The sequence below is a fragment of the Nelusetta ayraudi genome, unplaced genomic scaffold (genome assembly GCF_046127955.1).
Source record: "Nelusetta ayraudi isolate G7.1 ecotype Tasmania unplaced genomic scaffold, CSIRO-AGI_Nayr_v1 ptg000053l, whole genome shotgun sequence".
NCBI lineage: Eukaryota > Metazoa > Chordata > Actinopteri > Tetraodontiformes > Monacanthidae > Nelusetta > Nelusetta ayraudi.
The window spans coordinates 3,539,541-3,558,710 of NW_027466103.1; the positions used below are offsets into that span (position 1 = coordinate 3,539,541).

The 19,170-nt window shown below is 47.2% G+C and overlaps 1 protein-coding gene across 1 annotated transcript in view; it reads right to left on the bottom strand.

Annotated features, from left to right (window-relative positions):
- kcnq1.2 (potassium voltage-gated channel, KQT-like subfamily, member 1.2) overlaps positions 1-19,170 on the bottom strand; it is a 177,468-nt gene that overhangs the window by 129,036 nt on the left and 29,262 nt on the right. Inside the window, exons 10-13 of the mRNA XM_076037983.1 lie at positions 16,632-16,803; positions 13,998-14,024; positions 12,290-12,343; positions 11,775-11,892 (exon numbers count right to left, since the gene is read on the bottom strand). Coding sequence (XP_075894098.1) covers positions 11,775-11,892; positions 12,290-12,343; positions 13,998-14,024; positions 16,632-16,803 — 371 coding nt within the window. The remainder of the gene's footprint in view (positions 1-11,774; positions 11,893-12,289; positions 12,344-13,997; positions 14,025-16,631; positions 16,804-19,170) is intronic.

The window sequence follows — 19,170 nt, forward strand, 5'->3', positions numbered from 1 at the left end:
ATTGAAATGACTCTTAAAACAATATAAAAGGTCTATATATCTCAATTCTTCCAGAGCAGGAGCCCCACCCTGACCCCAGAAGGAGGACCTTCACGTCGTGAAAGAAGCAGACAGGAATTTCCAACTGTGACAAGATAAAGATGAGATAAAGGTGAAATAAAGCACTTAATTAAAAGTATTAGAAACATAAATATAAATGCTGTAATTTGAGTATTTTAATAAACCATGTAATTTGGATGCAATACTGGCATGACAACTGTGCACACGTCTGATGTTGTTTACAGTTTTGTTGGTCACTGTCTGTCTGCCGCCTTCCACTCTCTCCTGCTTTAACTACTTCCAAACAATCGTCTCTATCCTCAGTAGATGAGGGAGAGAAAGTGACAGAGAGAGAGAGAAAGAGAGAGGAGAGAGAAGAAGCTAGAACGGTTGTAGCGAGAGGATGAAAACTTGCCATCCATCCATCCATCCATTTTCGATACTTATTCCTGAGCTCAAGGTCACGGGGGAAAACTTGCAATAACATATATAAATTGAAGAGGCTGTATGAAATGACTTTGAGACTTTGCGATCATATCACACGGAACAGCGATGTCTCGTGTCTGATTTTTGTTTTTCTTGTTTTTTGTTTTTTGTTGGTCTTGACTTAATGCACCTGGGGACTTAAAAAAAACATATAACGTTTCTCTTCTGAGGTTAATTAGCTACTTCAATTTTTTTTCCAGTGAATACTAAAAGCAGATGCAAGCAAAAAAAAAAAGGGGGGGGGGCAAGAAAAGTTACATGAGGTTCATTTACTGAGTGACTTCAAGGCAGTATTCTTTTTATTCTTGCTTGTTTGTATTTCTTTTTTGTTTTTTTCTGGTGATTTTGTTATGTTTGATCTGCCTCAACTCTATTTTACTCTATTTACTAACTAACTCACTCACTCACTCGTGTGACTCACTCCAGCTCCTACTTCAGCTTGACGCTTTCAGTGTCCCGGGTTCGGGGGTTGCCGCCGCGACAGGCACCGGAGACCTCATGACCACAGCTACGGGCGGCTGCGTTTGACAATAGAGGTGTAGAACATGGTCCATTCGGACTCAATGTCCCCAACCGCTCACCACCAGGTAGTGATCAGTTGACAGCCCAGCCCCTCTCTTCATCCGACTGTCCAAGACACATAGACAGAGGTCGGATAACGCAACAAAAAAGTTGATCATCGACCTCCGGCCCAGGGAATCCTGATGGACACCCCTGTGCTCAAACATGGTGTCCGTTACAAACAAACTGTGACTAGCACAGAAGTCCAGCAACAGAACACCGCTCGGGTCCAGATTAGGGAGGTCGTTCCTCCCAATCACACCTTTCCAGGTCTCACTGTCGTTGCCAACATTGAAGTCCCCTAGAAGAACAGCAGAGCCCCCAGTCAGAGCACCATCCAGCACCACTCCCAGAGACTCCAAGAAGGCCGGGTACTCTGCACTGCTATTCGGGCCATAGGCCGAAATGACAGTGAGAGACATGTCTCCAACCCGAAAGCGGAGGGACGCGACCCTCTCGTTGTGTCAGCTGAGCTGTGGGGCAATAAGCACGCCCACACCAGCCCGCCACTGCTCACCGGGGGCAAGGGCAGAAAAATGGAGAGTCCAGCCCCTCTCAAGGAGCTGGGTTCCAGAGCCCATGCTGTGCTTGGAGGTGAGCCCGACTATATCTCGCCGGTCCCTCTCAACCTCCTGCACTAGTTCAAGCTTCTTCTCCCCCAGCGAGGTGACATTCCATGTCCCTACAGCTCGGCTGCACCATACCGGGCAACATCACGGTCCTTCTTGTGTGGCTATTCATGGGGGCTTTTGAACTGCTCTTTAATATATATAGGGCGCTTTTCCACTGACCCTACACGGTACGGTACAGCTCAGTCACCTAACGAGCCTATGGAAAAACGCCCTTGGTCTGTCCCGTCACCCAGGACCTGTTTACCTTGGGAGACCCTACCAGGGGCATAAAGCCCCAAACAACATAGCTCCTGGGATCATCACTCAAATTCCCCCACCACAATAAGGTGGTAGTTCAAGGGCGAGTGGCAGTTCAGGTTCGATAAATCAAACTGGATTAAATATTCAGGCACATGTTTGCAACTAAAGAAGCAGAAAGAAAAGGTCCACAGCTGAGACTCACTGAAGCCTCGTCATAAAGGCTGTGATTGTTGGACCCGTCATAGCAGTTGTATGATTATTACTAGGATGACTGCTTTGCTCCCTTGTGACTCTGTTTAGTCAAGTGAGTATCTGACGTACTGTAATAGAATATTACTACGCATTTAATATGAAGCTCATTTGCCTGAAAAACACATCTATTGAATTGTTATGATTATTGATTAGAGCTGGTCTATCTACGGGGGGAAGACCCGATTGTAATAGTTCTGTAATAGACATAGTTCACCGGGTCTTAAAGGCAAATTGCAGCTGAGCAGGATTCCTTCATGTCAACCTGAAACTAATATTCCACCTCCTCTCCCTTGTGAGCCGAGCGGAGGGAGATTTTAGAACAATCACACCTCTAAAGAAAATACTCCCTGTTCTTCCTCCACCTCATCCTCCCTCACCTCTTCCACCACCTCCTTCACCTCCTACACCTTCTCCACCTCCTCCTCCCCCACCTCCTCCCCCAGCTACCACACATCCTCTTACAGCTCTTCCCCCTCCTTCACCACCTTCTCCCCACTTCCTTCTCCACCACCTCTTCGACCTCCTCCCCCGTTTCCCTCACCACCTCCACCTTCTTACCCACCTCCCCAACTTCCTCACCTCCTTCACCTCGTCCACCTCCTGCTCCTCCCCTGTCACCCTCACCTCATCCACCTCCCTCAAATCCCCCACCTTATCCACCTTCTCCACCTCCTCTACTTCCCCAAGCTTCTTCACCTCCTCCCCTATCTCCTCTTCCTCTTCCACCTCATCCCCATTTCCCTCACCACCTCCACCTTACCCACCTAACCCAACTCCTACACCTCATCCTCCTCCTCCCCCATCTCCCTCACCTCCTCCACCTAGTCCACCTCCCCAACCACCCCCACGTCCTCCACCTCCCAATCACCTCTACCTCCTCCTCCTCCCCTACCTCCCCCAACTCCTCTACCTTGTCCACCTCTCTCATATCCCCCACCTAGTCCACCTCCTCCACTTCCTCCACCCCAATCACCTCTGCCACCTCCCCCATCTCCTCCACTGGAGCTCCATCACCTTATAATGTGGAGCCAAGTGACCCGTCTAGCCGAGCCGGCCTGTGCTGATCTGAACCCAGTCTCCATTTAACTCTCTCTCTCTCTCTCTCTCTCTCTCTCTCTCTCTCTCTCTCTCTCTCTTACTCTCTCTCACACACACACACACACACACACACACACACACACACACACACACAGAGGTGTTCATTCAGCAGGTGTGGCAGGCACTTAGCCAAGGTGGAAACACATGTATGACACAGATGGACACACACACACACACACTACATAGAGGGACTTAGCTGGCCGTTAGGCGGCCCCGCCCCCTCTGTGCAGCAGGTAAAGGCCTTGTGCCAGAATCGAATCTACCGGCTTCTGCGTGTAAGAGGGGGAGAAACCACAGGGCCCCACGGACAAGCACTGCCAACAGGCCCTCCATTCATCTCCAAAGGGGCCAGAACACTGGGCTCTCTGACCAAGCCGCCCGGCACCTGGCTGCAGACGGATTCCACATCAGAGGCCGGGCGGCAGCAGCACTGCTCGCCCCACCTGAATAAACCTACGCTCCTCACCCTCCCCCACCCCCATCCTGCTGTCCACTCGACCGGCCCACATCAAATGCTCCCCTTCGCTCCCTCCCCCAAAACTGCTTAAAGCACTGTGGAAAAAAGGCTGCGGGGACGTTTTGCACAAACAGGCCACTCAGGTGGGGCTAGCAGATGCTAGCAGACGTCTGTTTTGATTAGAGAGGGAGAAGACGAAACTGAGCCCTGCTCGGGAGTGGGGTGGGGGCTGGGGCGGGGTTGGAGGATGAGGAGAAACATATAGGAGAAGATAGAGTGTATTTATACAGATGTCCCTAATATTGGAGCAGGGGGGGAGGGAGACACACCACTGAGAGGCCAGGAAGCATCGATAGCAAAGCGGCTAATTCTCCGGTAGTGCGAGGGGGTGGAGCCTTGCTTTGACTCCTCGACGCTCAGATCAGGAGTTGGAGTGATTTGGATGCAGAGACACGGCAGTTTGAACGCCGCAAAAATATCATCATTATAATATTATGTCAAAACCTACCACAGGGAATAATTTCTGGGTGAGGACTGTGAAATGGCTGAAATGATTTCTCTGATTCCTCCACACAGACATTGGAAGGAGTGAGTGAGCCGAGTGTAACCTGGCACGGCAGGCGGAAGGTTCCCTAAATCCACCACGGATTTATTTTACATTATCCACATCGGAAAAGAGAAGCGCCCAACAAAAGCAGAAGAGAAGAGGTTCCTTCAGAAAAATTCTTGGAAGTCTATTAGACAACTGTTTTTTTTTTTTTTCAGCTCACCGCCAGTTGAACAAGTTAGCAACACCGGGAGGCTTGCTGTGGGTGGAAGCGGTGTGGACAGGCGCACGTCGCCACCTTTTAACAAAACTGTTGTTGCCAAAAGCCAGTAAGGAACAAGGCCAAAATCCTCCTTTGAACCGAGGGAAGCCTTCAGCACCAATGTGGAGGTGTTTGGAGCAAGCCTCCAAGTCCTGTGGTGCAAATAGATATTTTCACTGCAGAGTGAAGCCAGTCTCAAGACCACATTTTAAGGGTCTCGGTCTCGTCCCAGACTCAAAGGCATTTTAATTGAATCTTGTCTCGGTCTTGGACTGGGCAGACTCTAGGTTTTTGATCAAGAAACTCAGTGGAGAATCAGCCAACACTGCAATGACACGATAATAACAGAAAAGAACACTTTTGTTTTACCACCTCATCCCACTAGAGCTGGGCTGTACAGTACAGTGTGACAGTTTTTGTCGCATTTGCAAATAAAAATCATCCTGTGCGAAGATAAATATGTATCCACTCGCACATGTGCGAATGAGTTGTGCAGGCAGGCATCATGAACATGATCATGAAGTGGGAAAACTATTATTACTTTTGACTAGTGGTTCCCAATACGTCGATCGCGAAGGTAGTTTGGGGTTGATCGCATGGAGAGAGAGAGAGAGAGAGAGAGACAGAGAGAGCGAGAGAGCGAGAGACCACCTTTCTTCAAGCATTGCGTCCGCATTAACTACAGCAGGCACAATTGTTCAGGCAGGAACTCAATGATAAGAAAACTCGGTGGATCCAGTTGATTTTTGTCATAATGTACAATGTGCTGTATTTTACTGTGAAACGTAAACGTGACATATCGGCTTAGACACTGTTCAGATTGGCCGTCAAATAAAGTAGATATAAAGCAGATTTCACTTTAAATCTGAAATTATAATGAACAAAATCAATGTATACTTTAAATACCTGCATTTTGCCTGAGACCAGACAGTTGTTTTTTTTTCTTTTCTTTTTTTTTCTTTTTTACCCACAGCAATACTTGAGACACAGTTGGGATGCGAAACTATGTTGCTTGCCGCGCGATCTTGGAATCCTCGGGTGAACCCATCGAGCTGCCGCAAAACGTCTGCATTTCACACACACACACACACACACACACACACACACCAATTATCCCAAACCTGATTTGGTGATTTTATAAGTAGCTCGCATGTTGAAAAAGTGTGTGCAACCCTGCTTTTGAACTATACTTGTAACTGTCCTTTGTTGGTAAAACTGCTCCATGGGAGTTGTAGCTCTACGTGTATACTATCCATCTCAATCTAACTTTTTAAGAACTACATTTCCTGGTTCAAATTGATTTCACAATAAACATGTGAACTAACTGTTCATCTTCATCTGGGTGAGATACTAAATTTTTCTTTGGGCTACTAAACTTTTTAACTTGCTAGCAGTAGTGCTATCACTTAAAAAAGCAAGCGTACAGCCCTGCACTAGAGCTATGCAAAACTTTGAGGTCTTTCACAACCAACAAGATAAGATTGATTAGGGTATTTTTAGTGTCGAGCTCAGACATTAAAGAATTTAAGGTGTTTTGTTCACGCTTGGCCTGCTGTATTTTTCAGTGAAATTATACCAAATTAATTTATATCATTTAATTTTACAAAGCAAAGTTGTTGTTTTTTAATGTTTCGAAATATCTGGTATAGCAGCAAAATGTTAAAGAACATTATTGAAAGATACCTTGCTGAAAAGAGATGTTGCTGTCATTTGTTCTGTTTTGTTGTGATTTTTCTTTGATATATTCAGTCTTGGTCTTGTCTCAGTCTCGATACTGTCTTGGTTGGTTGGTACCGTCTTGACTATAACACTAAATGAGGTGACGGTCGGGGCCAGTTGGGGATGGAGCAAAAATATATTCTCTACAGAGGAAAAGCCCACGGTGGAATTCCTTTGAACGTGAAAGTCCCATCCAGTCATGAGTTAGCTGAGCTAATGTCTTTAGCAGCAGCGGCAGCTGCTATGTCTCATGGTCATGTCCTGTATTTTTTTTTTTTCTTACCTTTGTGTGTCTCTTAAAGGCATCGTGCAGCTTCATGGTTCTGTCACAACTAAGAGTCACTACATTTACATGACACTCGAGAAAACCAAATTATTGCCTAGGTCCGACTATGACTTATGACGGCTGTGGAGCAGGAGACTTGGCCTGCACCATTTTGTGCTTTTCTTCATTTTGTGTTTTGGTTATGATTTAGTTGCACATATTCCTTGTTTTGTAAATAAATTCACATTTATCATTGTTCATCCATCCTCCGTTGCGTTGTTTTTGTTTTGTCTCGCCATTAGGTGTTTGAAACTCTTTAATTCCCGTTGTGTTTTATTTTATCAACACAATACAAGAAGTCTGCAGATATGTTCCATCGCTTTTACTGAAGCTCCACACACTACAATTGCAAACCCACTCCAAACCTAAATGCACCACGGACGAAGGATCCAGGTCAGTGGCCACAGTGGCGGCACAAAGTGTAGAATGGAAGACTTGGTTTTGTTGTAGCTCTCCAACAGCATACAGCTTTGTTTTCTGCCTCTCCAAATCACCACAGGTTTCCTCACCGAACAGCTGCTGCCACGCCGCCAGCGGATCGTCAGAAAAATTCACACATATAGACAACATGCTACTGGCGATTTTAATGAGAGCAAGAGTAAAGAAAATAGTATAGCCGAGGGAAACCAGTTGTCTCAAGCAGCCCACAACAAAATGTTACCTGCATGTTGACTTCATTTACTAACACTCAAAGAAAGCAGTGCTTGCTGTGAGTCTCGGTAGCTCACGTAGGTACACAGCTGATGGATATTTTACTGAGTTTTTATCGGATATCGGAATGTACAGAAGTAACTTTCCGATCCAATCCCGCAGCCGTTCACGACACCTCAGGCCTCAATGCACGACATTCCGTAAAGAGAGCCAGGAGCGGCTGCTGCACGGGGAGGAGGCAGGGGACGCTTATTGCTGGCTGACTGAATACAAACAGTGTTGGCGAGGACGCAATGAGATTATTAAATGAAGCCACTGTTTACAGCAGAGAGTAGCAACATTCGCTGCATCAGACTTTGGCTATTACACAGCTCAGCCTCGGAATGGGGGAGGGGGTGTTATGTCCAACGTGGATGATGGTGAGAAAATGTTCCAACGCCACAGTCGACTGAAGCAGCGCTCACGCACTCCCACACTCAAGACTCCTGATATTGCTGCGAGAAGACATTTAAAAAAAACTGGGAATTATGGCAGTCAGCGGCGGTCCCTTCGCCATAAACACTCCCCACAACCACGGACACCGCCGATCACTCTCACAGGGGAATCATTATTGCACGGCAGCGAGCGTCACACCCGGCTAAACACACCCTTTATAATCAAGTGCTGGAGGAAAAGGCCTTTTACTGGCCTGGGTGTGGCCTGACTGGCCTGACTGGCCTGAGAGCTCCTCTCTCTGGCCCTCAGCATGAGAATTAGCCTCAACGGCCAAAAGTTGTGTGGATCATTTTCACACACAGTTGTTCTTGTTTTCTTCATTGTGTGTCAAAATCCAACCAGGCACCTGTGTTGCACGCAATTTAAGCTGTTTAGAACTTTAACTTTTAACTGTCCAAGAAGAAAGTCGCTTGAGAAGAACAACTGCTGTAATTTTAAAGCAGGAGGTCCTGTGATAGTAATAGAAAATGAATAAAGGAGAAATGTTCCTGCCACAGTTGCACCAACTGAAGCCTGCGGCGGGAGGAAAAAACAGAGTCTTCCAGTAACAAGTTGTCACAACCAGCCAAGACGCAAGACACACTGTTTTGGTACGAGGTGGGGTGGGAGGCTGGGCGGCATTTCTACAGAAATGGATCACAGTGTGTGGTTAACCTCAACTGCAGAGCCACACGGTGACTGATGAAGGCATTGCCTGCAGAAAGGAGACGATAAGAGAGCAGCGACGGCGCAGTGTCACTGATTCTCTGAAGTGTGCGTCCGCAGAATTCTGGCCAAAAACACACAAACACTCACAACTGAAACTTCACTGACATTTCTGGGTAAAAACAAAACAGGAGATTTATTTTTTTATTTATTTATTTATTCTATTTATTTTACCATAATGAAAAGTAGCAGGACTGTTTGCAGATCGTTTGGTGCCCAGTGAAGGAGGAACCTGTGTGGTGAGCTTTAGTTTATCACCTTGGACACACTAAGACAAACTTTTTGCACAAGTACACAAGTGTACAAAAGTATGTGGAACTTGGCAAAATATTTTGGTCGCATGCTGCTTTTTCTCCGAAATCTAAGGTTTTAAAAAACTCCAGGGACAGTTTTTGATGTGTGTGTGTGTGTGTGTGTGTGTGTGTGTGTGTGTGTGTGTGTGTTCACGTCTTGACTCAACATAGACAAACACATGTTGGACCCGCCCCCTCCGCCCTCGCCCCTCCCTGTCATCAGCAGCAAAACTACAGAGAACGAGGAAGAGCAGAAGACAGACGTGCGAGGGGCCACAGAGACAAAAAGTCAATTTGTTCAGAGTGCGCTGCACAAAAGGCAGCAGTTGCTGGGCAAAGAGAACCCTCTCTACCCCCACCCACCTCACCCCCTCACCCCACTCCCCCTGGCGCTGGAGGAGGGCCAGCTCATGATGCATGTGTCTGTGTCTGCTGCCACCACCCCCCCCACCCTTCATCCCTCCCTCCGTCCCCCCGCGCTGCAGCGGGTCACCATTGTTTATCTGCGGCTGGGCTGGTGAGACGGTCACTAATTAGGGAGCCGCCCGCAGGTGGCCCTGACACAGGCAGGGGGCAGGATTTCACAGGTCTGCGTGTGTGTGTGTGTGTTGGGGGAGTGGGGGGAGGCATGGAGGAAGAGAACCTGGACACACCCAGCGGGAGGAAGGAGCCATTGCCTCGGGTCAAGAGATTACAGTGATTACTGGAGGAGGAGGAGGAGGCGGAGGAGGAGGAGGAGAAGAAGCAGAAGGAGTCTTTTTTTTTCTTTCCCCCCTCATCGTTTATCTCCTGCACACACGACGGACGGACAGCGCAGATACTTTGAGGAGGGTGAAAAAATTGTGGGAAGAGAGAGAGAGAGAGAAAGAGAAAGAGAGAGAGAAGGGAGAAGATGAAGATAGGACACAATCAGGCCAATCAGCTAAACAGGCTCTTCCTCTGTTTGGGACCTGAGAAGTGTATTTTGAAACATTTACTCACTCCAAGAGGGTGAACGTTCCTGTGTTTCAGGAAGGAATTCAGCATCGGTGGCCCCACCGGGGGGTTGTTATGATTTCTCCACACAGTTAATCAGCAGATCTCTGAGATTTACGTCCTCAAAGTGCACAGCTAGGCATACAAACTTGCATCAAACCCAATGGTCTTAAACAAAACAAAAAAAAAACAAACAAAAAAAAAAAAAATCAGGCCTCATCAAGCCCAGGACAAGTAAACAAATAGAGCAGGGGCCAGTGTTTACGGTCAAAAGGCCAAAGTGCGGGACAAGTGCGTGTGTGATGTTTTCGGTGAAGTGTTTTTTATTTATTGCCCGTTTTTATTTGACAATCAAGATGAAATTATAACAAACCAACTATTAGCAGTTCACAGACAAACAAACAAGGTTAAAATAGAGATTTATCTTTACTTGTGTTGGAAAAAAAACGTGTGTGCATGCGTGTGTGCGTGCTTTCGTGCACAGAGAAGCGACAGATATACTGTAATTGTGTGCGGAAGGAAAGCGGCCCTGCAACCACTTCCTCTTCAGGAGCCCCGGCAGTCGACTCCACTGCTGCCTCCCATGTGAAACAACACACGTGCATTGCTTCACTGTATGAGAGGGTCTCTTCACTTCCTGTCAAAACCGAGCTAACAGCAGGAGAGCTCGGTTAGCTCAGACTAAGCTAACAGCAGGAGAGCTCGGTTAGCTCGGACCAAGCGCTGCTGCAGAGAAATGGAATGGATCCCAACAGCAGCGCGAAGGTGAAGGGTCATGTTGAGAAGGACGGCCTTGGGAAGTTCTGACAACGTCTGTGCCTGCACTTTGCCTGGGGCACTGTGTGTGTGTGTGTGTGTGTGTGTGTGTGTGTGTGTGTGGATGTGGAAGCCAGATAAGGGCACCAAATGACAGTGCAGTCCTCAGTGGCGTGACACCCATGGGAAAACAAACCAGCTGTTGTGGGAACTCATCCAGCGCCGCCCGATTCGAGCCGTCCGCTCACAGCGGGGCGATGGGCACAGAAGCAACGCACACAGATACACAAAGACTGATGCAACAGATGCACAATGTGATCTGATTGATGGATGATTTTGCGAATTTTGCACTGATCCTAAACACAGGCTTTAAGTGTAACCAACTGTGGATGGTGAAATGAGCAAAGAAAGCAGAAAAGATCCCAAAGCAACAGCAAAGAGACAAACAACTTTTCCAGCGGAGTTGCACCCTCTTTTGTCCAGAGTGCCCACATTTGCTTACGACGAAACATGTTGTGTGTCTTTGCATCTTAACGCTCAAACTAAATAATATCAAAAAATATCATGGATCGTTTGTTTGGTTTTCTACTTACAGTCAAATACTACTTACTTCGATTTACGTTTCTCAGAGGCAGAGTGCAACACTTAGACACTAAATCATTTTAAACAAGTGCAGCCTTTAGAAAACATCTTGTGTTCTCAAGGCTACTTGGAGGAAAGAACCTGAAGGACAGTTGCAACATAGTAAAGTAGAGGAAAAAACAAACAGAGTTCACATCAGCAGAAGAATCAGATTTGTGAACTCACATCCTGAAACATTCATTCATTCATTCATCTTCTATACCCGCTTATTCCTATTCAGGGTCACAGGGGTCTGCTGGAGCCTCTCCCAGCTGTCTTAGTGCGAAGGCTGGGTGACACCCTGGACAAGTCGCCAGTTCATCGCAGGGCCCATCCTGAAACACTTCAACAAAAAGAACCAACCAGCTGTGTCCAGTTGCAGGACAGGCTGCAGCGTCCCTCAGCAGCAGCAGCCAAGCATGTCGTGACAGGCCAGAACCTCAACCTGGCCTGCAAACCCACTGAGAGGGATTTCTATGATATTTCCCTGCAGACTAAAGGGATAATCCCCCTTTATAATGCCTTGATACCTTATATGGCCGTGGGCCTGACAGTCTGTTGGACCCTGGAGAGAGCTCGACTGAAGGCCTCCAGGTGAACATAGTGAGACAGGAGAGGACGAATGAACACAGCAAAAAAGAGATGTTGTGGAGAACCTACTGAGCTTTGTCGGTCACCACAGACAGGGGGACGTCCTCGCTCATGAAGTCCAGCTCATCGGTCAGACTGTTGGCCCGGGAGATGTCGATGGAGGTGCTGTTGTCATTGTTCTTCCTCACTTCACGGAGCAGAGGGAGCAGAGAAGAACGTTTGAAGAGAACACCAAAGATTTCATCTCGCTAGTCTTGCAGTTTAAGATTCATAGATTGACTTGTATGATTCTTATAGATTGGCTTGAATGTCTCTTATAATTACTGTATTTACTGTTTATTTTATTTTTTGTATTATTTTGTTTTTAGTGCTGCAACAGTGTAGTTTCCTAATTTTGGATCAGTAAAGTACATCTATTCTGTTCTCTTACTCCACCTGCTGTGAGGGACTATTTTGTCACAAGAGACATTTTTAATTGACATATGTAAATCCTAATAACTCAAAAGCTTAAAGTAACATGAGCAGAGAAGTGAGAAAATATTTAGTAGGAAACTAAAATATAAGAAGAAGGAGACAAGTGGTACCTGGAGAGCCAGGGCAGCTCAGAGTGAAAGACGACCAAGAGTGAAGAGGAGGGCCTGACACCATGGAGAGATGAAAAATAAAATCAAAGAGTAAATTCAATATGAAAAGAGGGAGAAAAGAGGAATAAAGGTAAGTGACAAAATAATAAAAAAAAAAAACAACAAGTTTTGGTTTGTTTTCCATAGTTCAGCCAAGGTGAGGGAGGTTCGCAGGCTGATTCGATCCAAGAATCAGGCTGAGCTGCCTTCGCTGGGAAAATGTATCCGACTTAACGGCTGTTTTTCCAACAAATGAAACATGAAAACTGAAAAAGTGCAGCACTCAGAGTAGGGCTGGCCGCTGGCTCGGCTGTGATAACAGCGAAGAACAACACGCGGAGCCAGTCCCGACCTTCAGGCAGACCGCCGGTCTCGCTGCCGACCCGACAGAGTGACACGGAAAATGAGTAGACAGAATCAGTTTTGGCTCAGTAAAGGCCACATGAAGTTGAATTCAATGATGTAAAACCACGTTTTGATGCACATTTCTTAAATTAAAAAAAAATCGATTTATTGCTTTTTTTCTTGTGCAACTTCTTAGGAAATGTGTGTGCTAAGCAATAATGTCTTGTTAATCGGCCCTTTGTGATGTCACAAAGGGCACTAGTACCTCTCCCACGTCAGTGATAGCCAGGTGTTGGTTCTGCCCTTTGACCCCACCATCGGTTCCCCCTTCCCAACCTACAGAAGGTCCAGTGAACCAGCCATGAACACCGGGCTCAGTACTGAGTGTAACTGCATACATTTTTATGTCTTTATTTTTACATTCTGGACTCCAGTACTGTTTATAAGATGAAAGGAGTTTTTTAGGGGGAACAGGGAGGTCTGGCTATTTTATGCGAATTGGACGTGAACTTTCTTTTTTTTTTTCCTGCCGGGAGAAAACAGGAAGTAGCCCATCAGTGTTTGGTCAGGAGAATGTGAGGAAAGAAGTGGGCGCTTCCAACCTGGGTGTGCAGTGCATTCACATAAAGTTATCATAAAAAGTGAAGCGGCCCTCCATTGAGAGATTTCCTCCAATAGAGGGTGGGTGGAGGGTTGGGGGTATCTGAGGGCCAGACAGATAAGTGGAGCGATAAGCCGGACATTGACGGAATCAAACAATGAGCAGTTTATTTCTGACCGCTGGACCTTCACAATGGACGCTTATCCGCAGCGAGACCCCGTGGTCCCCCGGGGGCCCCAGGACGGCCCCGTTCCTCACCCGCCGTGTTGGCACGGCACCCAGCAAAGACAAACAGGCCGGGACGGCCCGGGACCAGTGGGACCGGTGGGACCAGTGTGAGTGTCTGCGCTTGGCTCTGGTTTGGTCCGGTCGCGAGACAAAGGCTCAGCCAGCCAGCAGGTCTAATTAAAATACTGTCTGGGGCCTCGTTTCAAAAGGCAAGCGAGCTAATGATTAACACAGAGGAGGTTTTAATAGAATAGTGGAGTGGAAGGAACACTGCATTGGACACACATACAGGCGCATGTGCGTGCACACACACACACACACAATGGAATATAACCATTTTCTTTATATTAGGAATCCTGAAGAGTATCTACGTAGTTGTTTCCCCTTTACACTCATATAGCCAATATAGCTGCTTGTGTGACGCATGCACGGCAACAGAACTGGGGAAGTGGCGACGGCCACCCCCTTTGAGGTCAGTGGTGATGTTGGACTCACCAGACTGTCGGAGCATTCTGAGGATTCCTACAGGAAAAAGAAAGAGGGGAGTGTCGTCACTCATCTGCAGCCACTAGACGGACAGAGTGAACGAGCACTGTGCGCCCTGTAGAATCAGAAATCTGAAAATCTCAGAAACTTAGAATCTGTTGTGAGTTGCATGGTGCACAAACGTGAAGCCACCATTAAAAATGTGTAAATATTAATGCTGGGCCATTAACGGCGTTAACGTGCTGCGTTACCGCAAGACTCTTATCGCGCGACAAAAAAATTCTCGCCGTTAACCTATTCTCAAAGTTGGCTCTGGGGGCTGGGTCTACATAGTGTGGCGATTCGACGGAGGAACCACTCGTTGCGCCGATCTCGTCTTTGGTGCATCACATTTACGTCACCTTTTATTTTGTAGCTTGAACTTGTTGGAACGCAACCCAACATGGCGGTAGCCGGGGGCTAACTCAAACAGAGTCCACATTGAGTCACGGTTCGGACCGATACGAACGAAACATGATGTGCAACACCAAAGGAACATTAAACACGCACTAACACGCCCAAAGACACTCACACACTTGCAGTTCAACAACAGAACTCCCCAAAATAATCCCCCCATAATCCTTTGCGGTTCGAGGGGAGCATCCAGCTCCCCACGGCCGCCACAATAGTGAGCAAGCAATGAATATTTTAGCGTGGATGCTTTATTATTATTTTTTTTAATGCCTGTCCGAGTTATGCTGGGGGGGGGGCGTAAACAATGCGCTGGTCGGAACACGTGTACATCAAAGACCAGTTGACATGGATGCCATGGTGTTGTTGCACCCTCTGTTGGTCATTCCAGGTAGTTCATGAAAGAACTTTGTCCACACAAGACAGACCTGTGTGTCAAATTGCCTGATGGTTACATGTCGCTCCAGCAAACTTGCCTACTATGCATGTTTATTTTGAATAATAAACAGAAACCCGTCCTCAAGGACTTACTTCTGGTCATTATTTATGTTGCACATAAATATTTTGAATGCCTTCGGCAGACTTCAAATGAGCCATTTTAATCGCGATTAACTCCCGGATTGGAGTGTGATTAATCGCGATTAAAAAAAAAAATCGGTGCTCAGCATTAGTAAATATGTTACAGTAAAATGGTGTGTTTGAAGAGGCTGATACTGACGTACGTATTCACACAGAAAGTGTTTATCTGTCTATAATGTGGAAAGATGCTATTAGTTCAGCTTGACAAGCTCTGAGGCAAAATTAAATTAAGGGTATATTGGATATGAGGTAAATGTTAACGCTTAGGATATTGCAGCCAGAGAATTTCATCACCGGTGTTATTTTTGCATCGCTTTGTTTTCCAGTAATCTGCAATTTAGGCTCGGTTAGTTTAAGTCAACCCAATGTTAGCATCTCGAAGTGTATATCCGTTGCTATTTGGTATGGATTAAGACTGTTGTATAGAGTGAGCAGTGGGGGTTTGACACTCATTTTAATTAAATTTCTGCTCCCTTGAAACCACAAAGATGTGTGTTGTCGTTCTAATACAAACAATCCACAATATTTTACCACTCGTAAGCGTTCTGCCGGAAAGTGTCTCCTTTATGTCACATGCGTGTCACGTCTGCTACTTTCACAGCTCCACAATCTGACAGGGGGGAAACAAAAAATCACAAATTCCTATTTGAAGCTGGAATCTGGGTCAATTCATTTGGAGTGGGTGTCTGTTAGCACAGGAAGTGAAGCCCACCGCCTCCCGCATTCCCTACCAGCTCTGAACCAAACCAGCCATCCATCATATGCTCATACAGAAATCTGCCCACCATACTAAACATAGCTCGCATTGTTACGCACACATGCTGGCAACAATTATGACTTTCTTTTTTTTTTCTTAAACTATCCAGATATGATGAAATTATCCCAAATCGCCGTCATTTTAACCCCAGAGTTCCCCCCTGAAGGAGGAACCGTGCGCTCCTGCGGCTCTTTCAGAGCGAGAGGTTCCCAATCGTGACCTCGATAAGGCTGCATTCAAAACGTTTTCCCACTTAAACCCAGTGCGAGTGTCTGTGGAAGGTGGAGGGGACGGGTGGAGCAGTAAAGAGCTCATAACTGTGACCTCTAATCACCGCCCAGATTCTAAATGCTTCCATCTGGCCCGCGCCAAGACACCTGGCAGCCATCTTGGCTCTACGGGGATTAGGATAGGGTCGGTGTTTAATGAATTGCGTGAAAATGGAAAAAAAATTAAAAAAAAACAGTGCGGAGCGTCTCCTCCCATCGTGTTCTGCAGGGAGGAGTTCAAGGCAGTTCTTTGGGAAAGAATGGTAGCTTTTAACCCTTTAATAATAATAATACAACAAAGGCAGCAGTGAGGAGGTCTGAACAAACACCTGGCTGGGGTTGTGTGTAGGAGAAGCAATGTTTGACTACTGTGTACTCAATATCGACATCTGACACTGACCTGCAAACATATTGGAACAATAGCCGTCCACTCAAATTACATGAACTTCAAAGTTACAGAGTGCTGAGTGCAGAGGGTTCACATAACTAACATTCGTTATAACCTTGTCATTAAGAATCCCTGTCCAGACTGAACTTTATTATTGAAACCTGTTTCAAACGAATGTAGACGCTGCACGGGTGCTTCACCTTCGACGCTTCCACTCCGCTCTTCTTGGACGAGGCAGTATGAGACGTCTCTCTTCTCCTCAGAGTCATTGATGTGATCGTAGGTGATCTGTGGGATGGACACTGCCATCTCTGAGGCCACGCCCACTGCGCCGTTCCCCCTGGGCTTCAACCTTCTCTTGGTGTTCCTTTTCTGATAAAACAAAACATCAGCATCACAGTTGAAAGATTTTCTGGTTCACATTTCTTTCGAAGATGGAGAAGGTGGTGCTGGAAGAAAAACAATTTCTAGCGCATTAATGAATCCTCAAATGGACCTGATGTACAAAATGATATGATCTTATCTGATTTGACTGGAAATGCAGTTAAAAAAAAAACCTCTGTAAAAAAATGTTTCTCTCAACATTATGGCATTTAGCAAAAATGAAATCATTTTGGTAATTCTAACTGATTCTAACAGGAAATTCGAATTCTAATCGCATTATCTGGGGGTCTCAATCGGAGTTCTCCGATTCCAATCGGAGTTCTCAAACTCCGATCATAATCGGACTAAGGTGTTTACATGCACGTGAGTTCTCCGATCATAATCGGACTAAGGCAATAATTCGAATTTCTCTAGTGCCATGTAAATGCACTGAGTGACACCACTTTGTTTTGTCCCCTTCCAAACAAGTGGGTGGACCAGCAAAGCATCTAGTCAGAGCTGGGTTTTAGCAGGAGGCTGTAAACATAGGGCTAAACGTGCAGTTTTCTGGAGAAGACGCAGTAAAAAAAAAAAGTGTGTTTTGATAAAGATCTGAAAACTGATGCTTAAACCTTGAAAACTGTGGCTGAGACCTAATGCTGACGCTGCCCAGGAAACAGAAGTGAAGCAAACTGACCCATTTCAGAAGGTGTATCACGTACACATACACGCACATTAAAATTCATTGCATCTGTAGAGTGTAAATCAGACAAAATGTCACGCTCGCAAGACACAGACATCATGAGCAGCGCATGTGCAGCCTCTCTCTGTCTGTGGTTGTGAGTCGGCCGGTGTCAGACCCACTGACTAGGCCGAGCTACGGACCAGGCCACACCCGATCAGAACCCTGGCATTGACACTTGGCCCACTGTTCGAGCCACATACCAAAAGTTTGAGAGAGTCATTAGTGGCAACAGAGGGGAGAGGAAGAGAACAGAGGAAGGTGGAAAGAAGAGAATGAAGAGAGAAGAGGGTGGAAATATGAAGGATCAGTATAAGCTCGGAGTGATGGACAGAAAGTTTTGGAGGGGGAGAGTTGAACAGTTGTATGTAAAATTTTGAAAGAAACCTGGAGGAAGAGGAAGGGCTGGAGCAGGAGGAAGAGGAAGAGGAAGGAGCTGGCGCAGGAGGATGAAGAGCTGGAGCAGGAGGAAGAAGGGCTGGAGCAGGAGGAGGAAGAGCTGGAGCAGGAGGAAGTGCTGGAGGGGGAGGAAGGGCTGGAGCAGGAGGAAGAGGAAGAGCTAGAGCCAGAGGAGGAAGGGCTGGAGCAGGAGGAATAGCTGGAGCAGGAGGAAAAAGAGCTTGAGTGGGAGGAAGAGCTGGAGCAGGAGGAGGGAGGGCTGGAGGAGGAGGAAGAGCTGGAGCAGGAGGAAGAGCTGGAGGAGGAGGAAGGGCTGGAGCAGGAGAAAGAGGAAGAGCTAGAGCCGGAGGAGGAAGGGCTGGAGGTGGAGGAAGAGCTGGAGCAGGAGGAGAAAGAGCTTGAGCAGGAGGAGGAAGAGCTGGAGCAGGAGGAAGAGCTGGAGCAGGAGGAGGAAGAGCTTGAGCAGGAGGAAGAAGGGCTGGAGCAGGAGGAGGAAGAGCTGGAGCAGGAGGAAGAGCTGGAGGGGGAGGAAGGGCTGGAGCAGGAGGAAGAGGAAGAGCTAGAGCCAGAGGAGGAAGGGCTGGAGCAGGAGGAAAAAGAGCTTGAGTGGGAGGAAGGGCTGGAGCAGGAGGAGGAAGGGCTGGAGGAGGAGGAAGAGCTGGAGCAGGAGGAAGAGCTGGAGGAGGAGGAAGGGCTGGAGCAGGAGGAGGAGGGGCTGGAGCAGGAGAAAGAGGAAGAGCTAGAGCCGGAGGAGGAAGGGCTGGAGGTGGAGGAAGAGCTGGAGCAGGAGGAGAAAGAGCTTGAGCAGGAGGAGGAAGAGCTGGAGCAGGAGGAAGAGCTGGAGCAGGAGGAGGAAGAGCTTGAGCAGGAGGAAGAGCTGGAGCAGGAGGAGGAGGAGCTTGAGCAGGAGGAAGAGCTTGAGGAGGAAGAAGAGCTGGAGCAGGAGGAGGAGGGGCTGGAGCAGTAGGAGGAAGAGCTGGAGCAGGAGGAAAAGGAGTTGGAACAGAAGGAGGGAGCAGGAGGAGGACTCAGCAGGAAAAAAACAAAAAAACAGGAGCGAAGCCCAGATTCTTCACAAGTAAAAAAAATAAATAAAAAAGACACGGGGGGAGGAACTGTGAGAGACTCTGTGTGGTAGGGGAGAAGAGGGGAAAGTCAGTGGGGCAAGTCACATGCAGGCACAGAACACAGCGGAAGTGGTCCTCCTTCTGCACAGTACATGTGGGCTCAGCGAG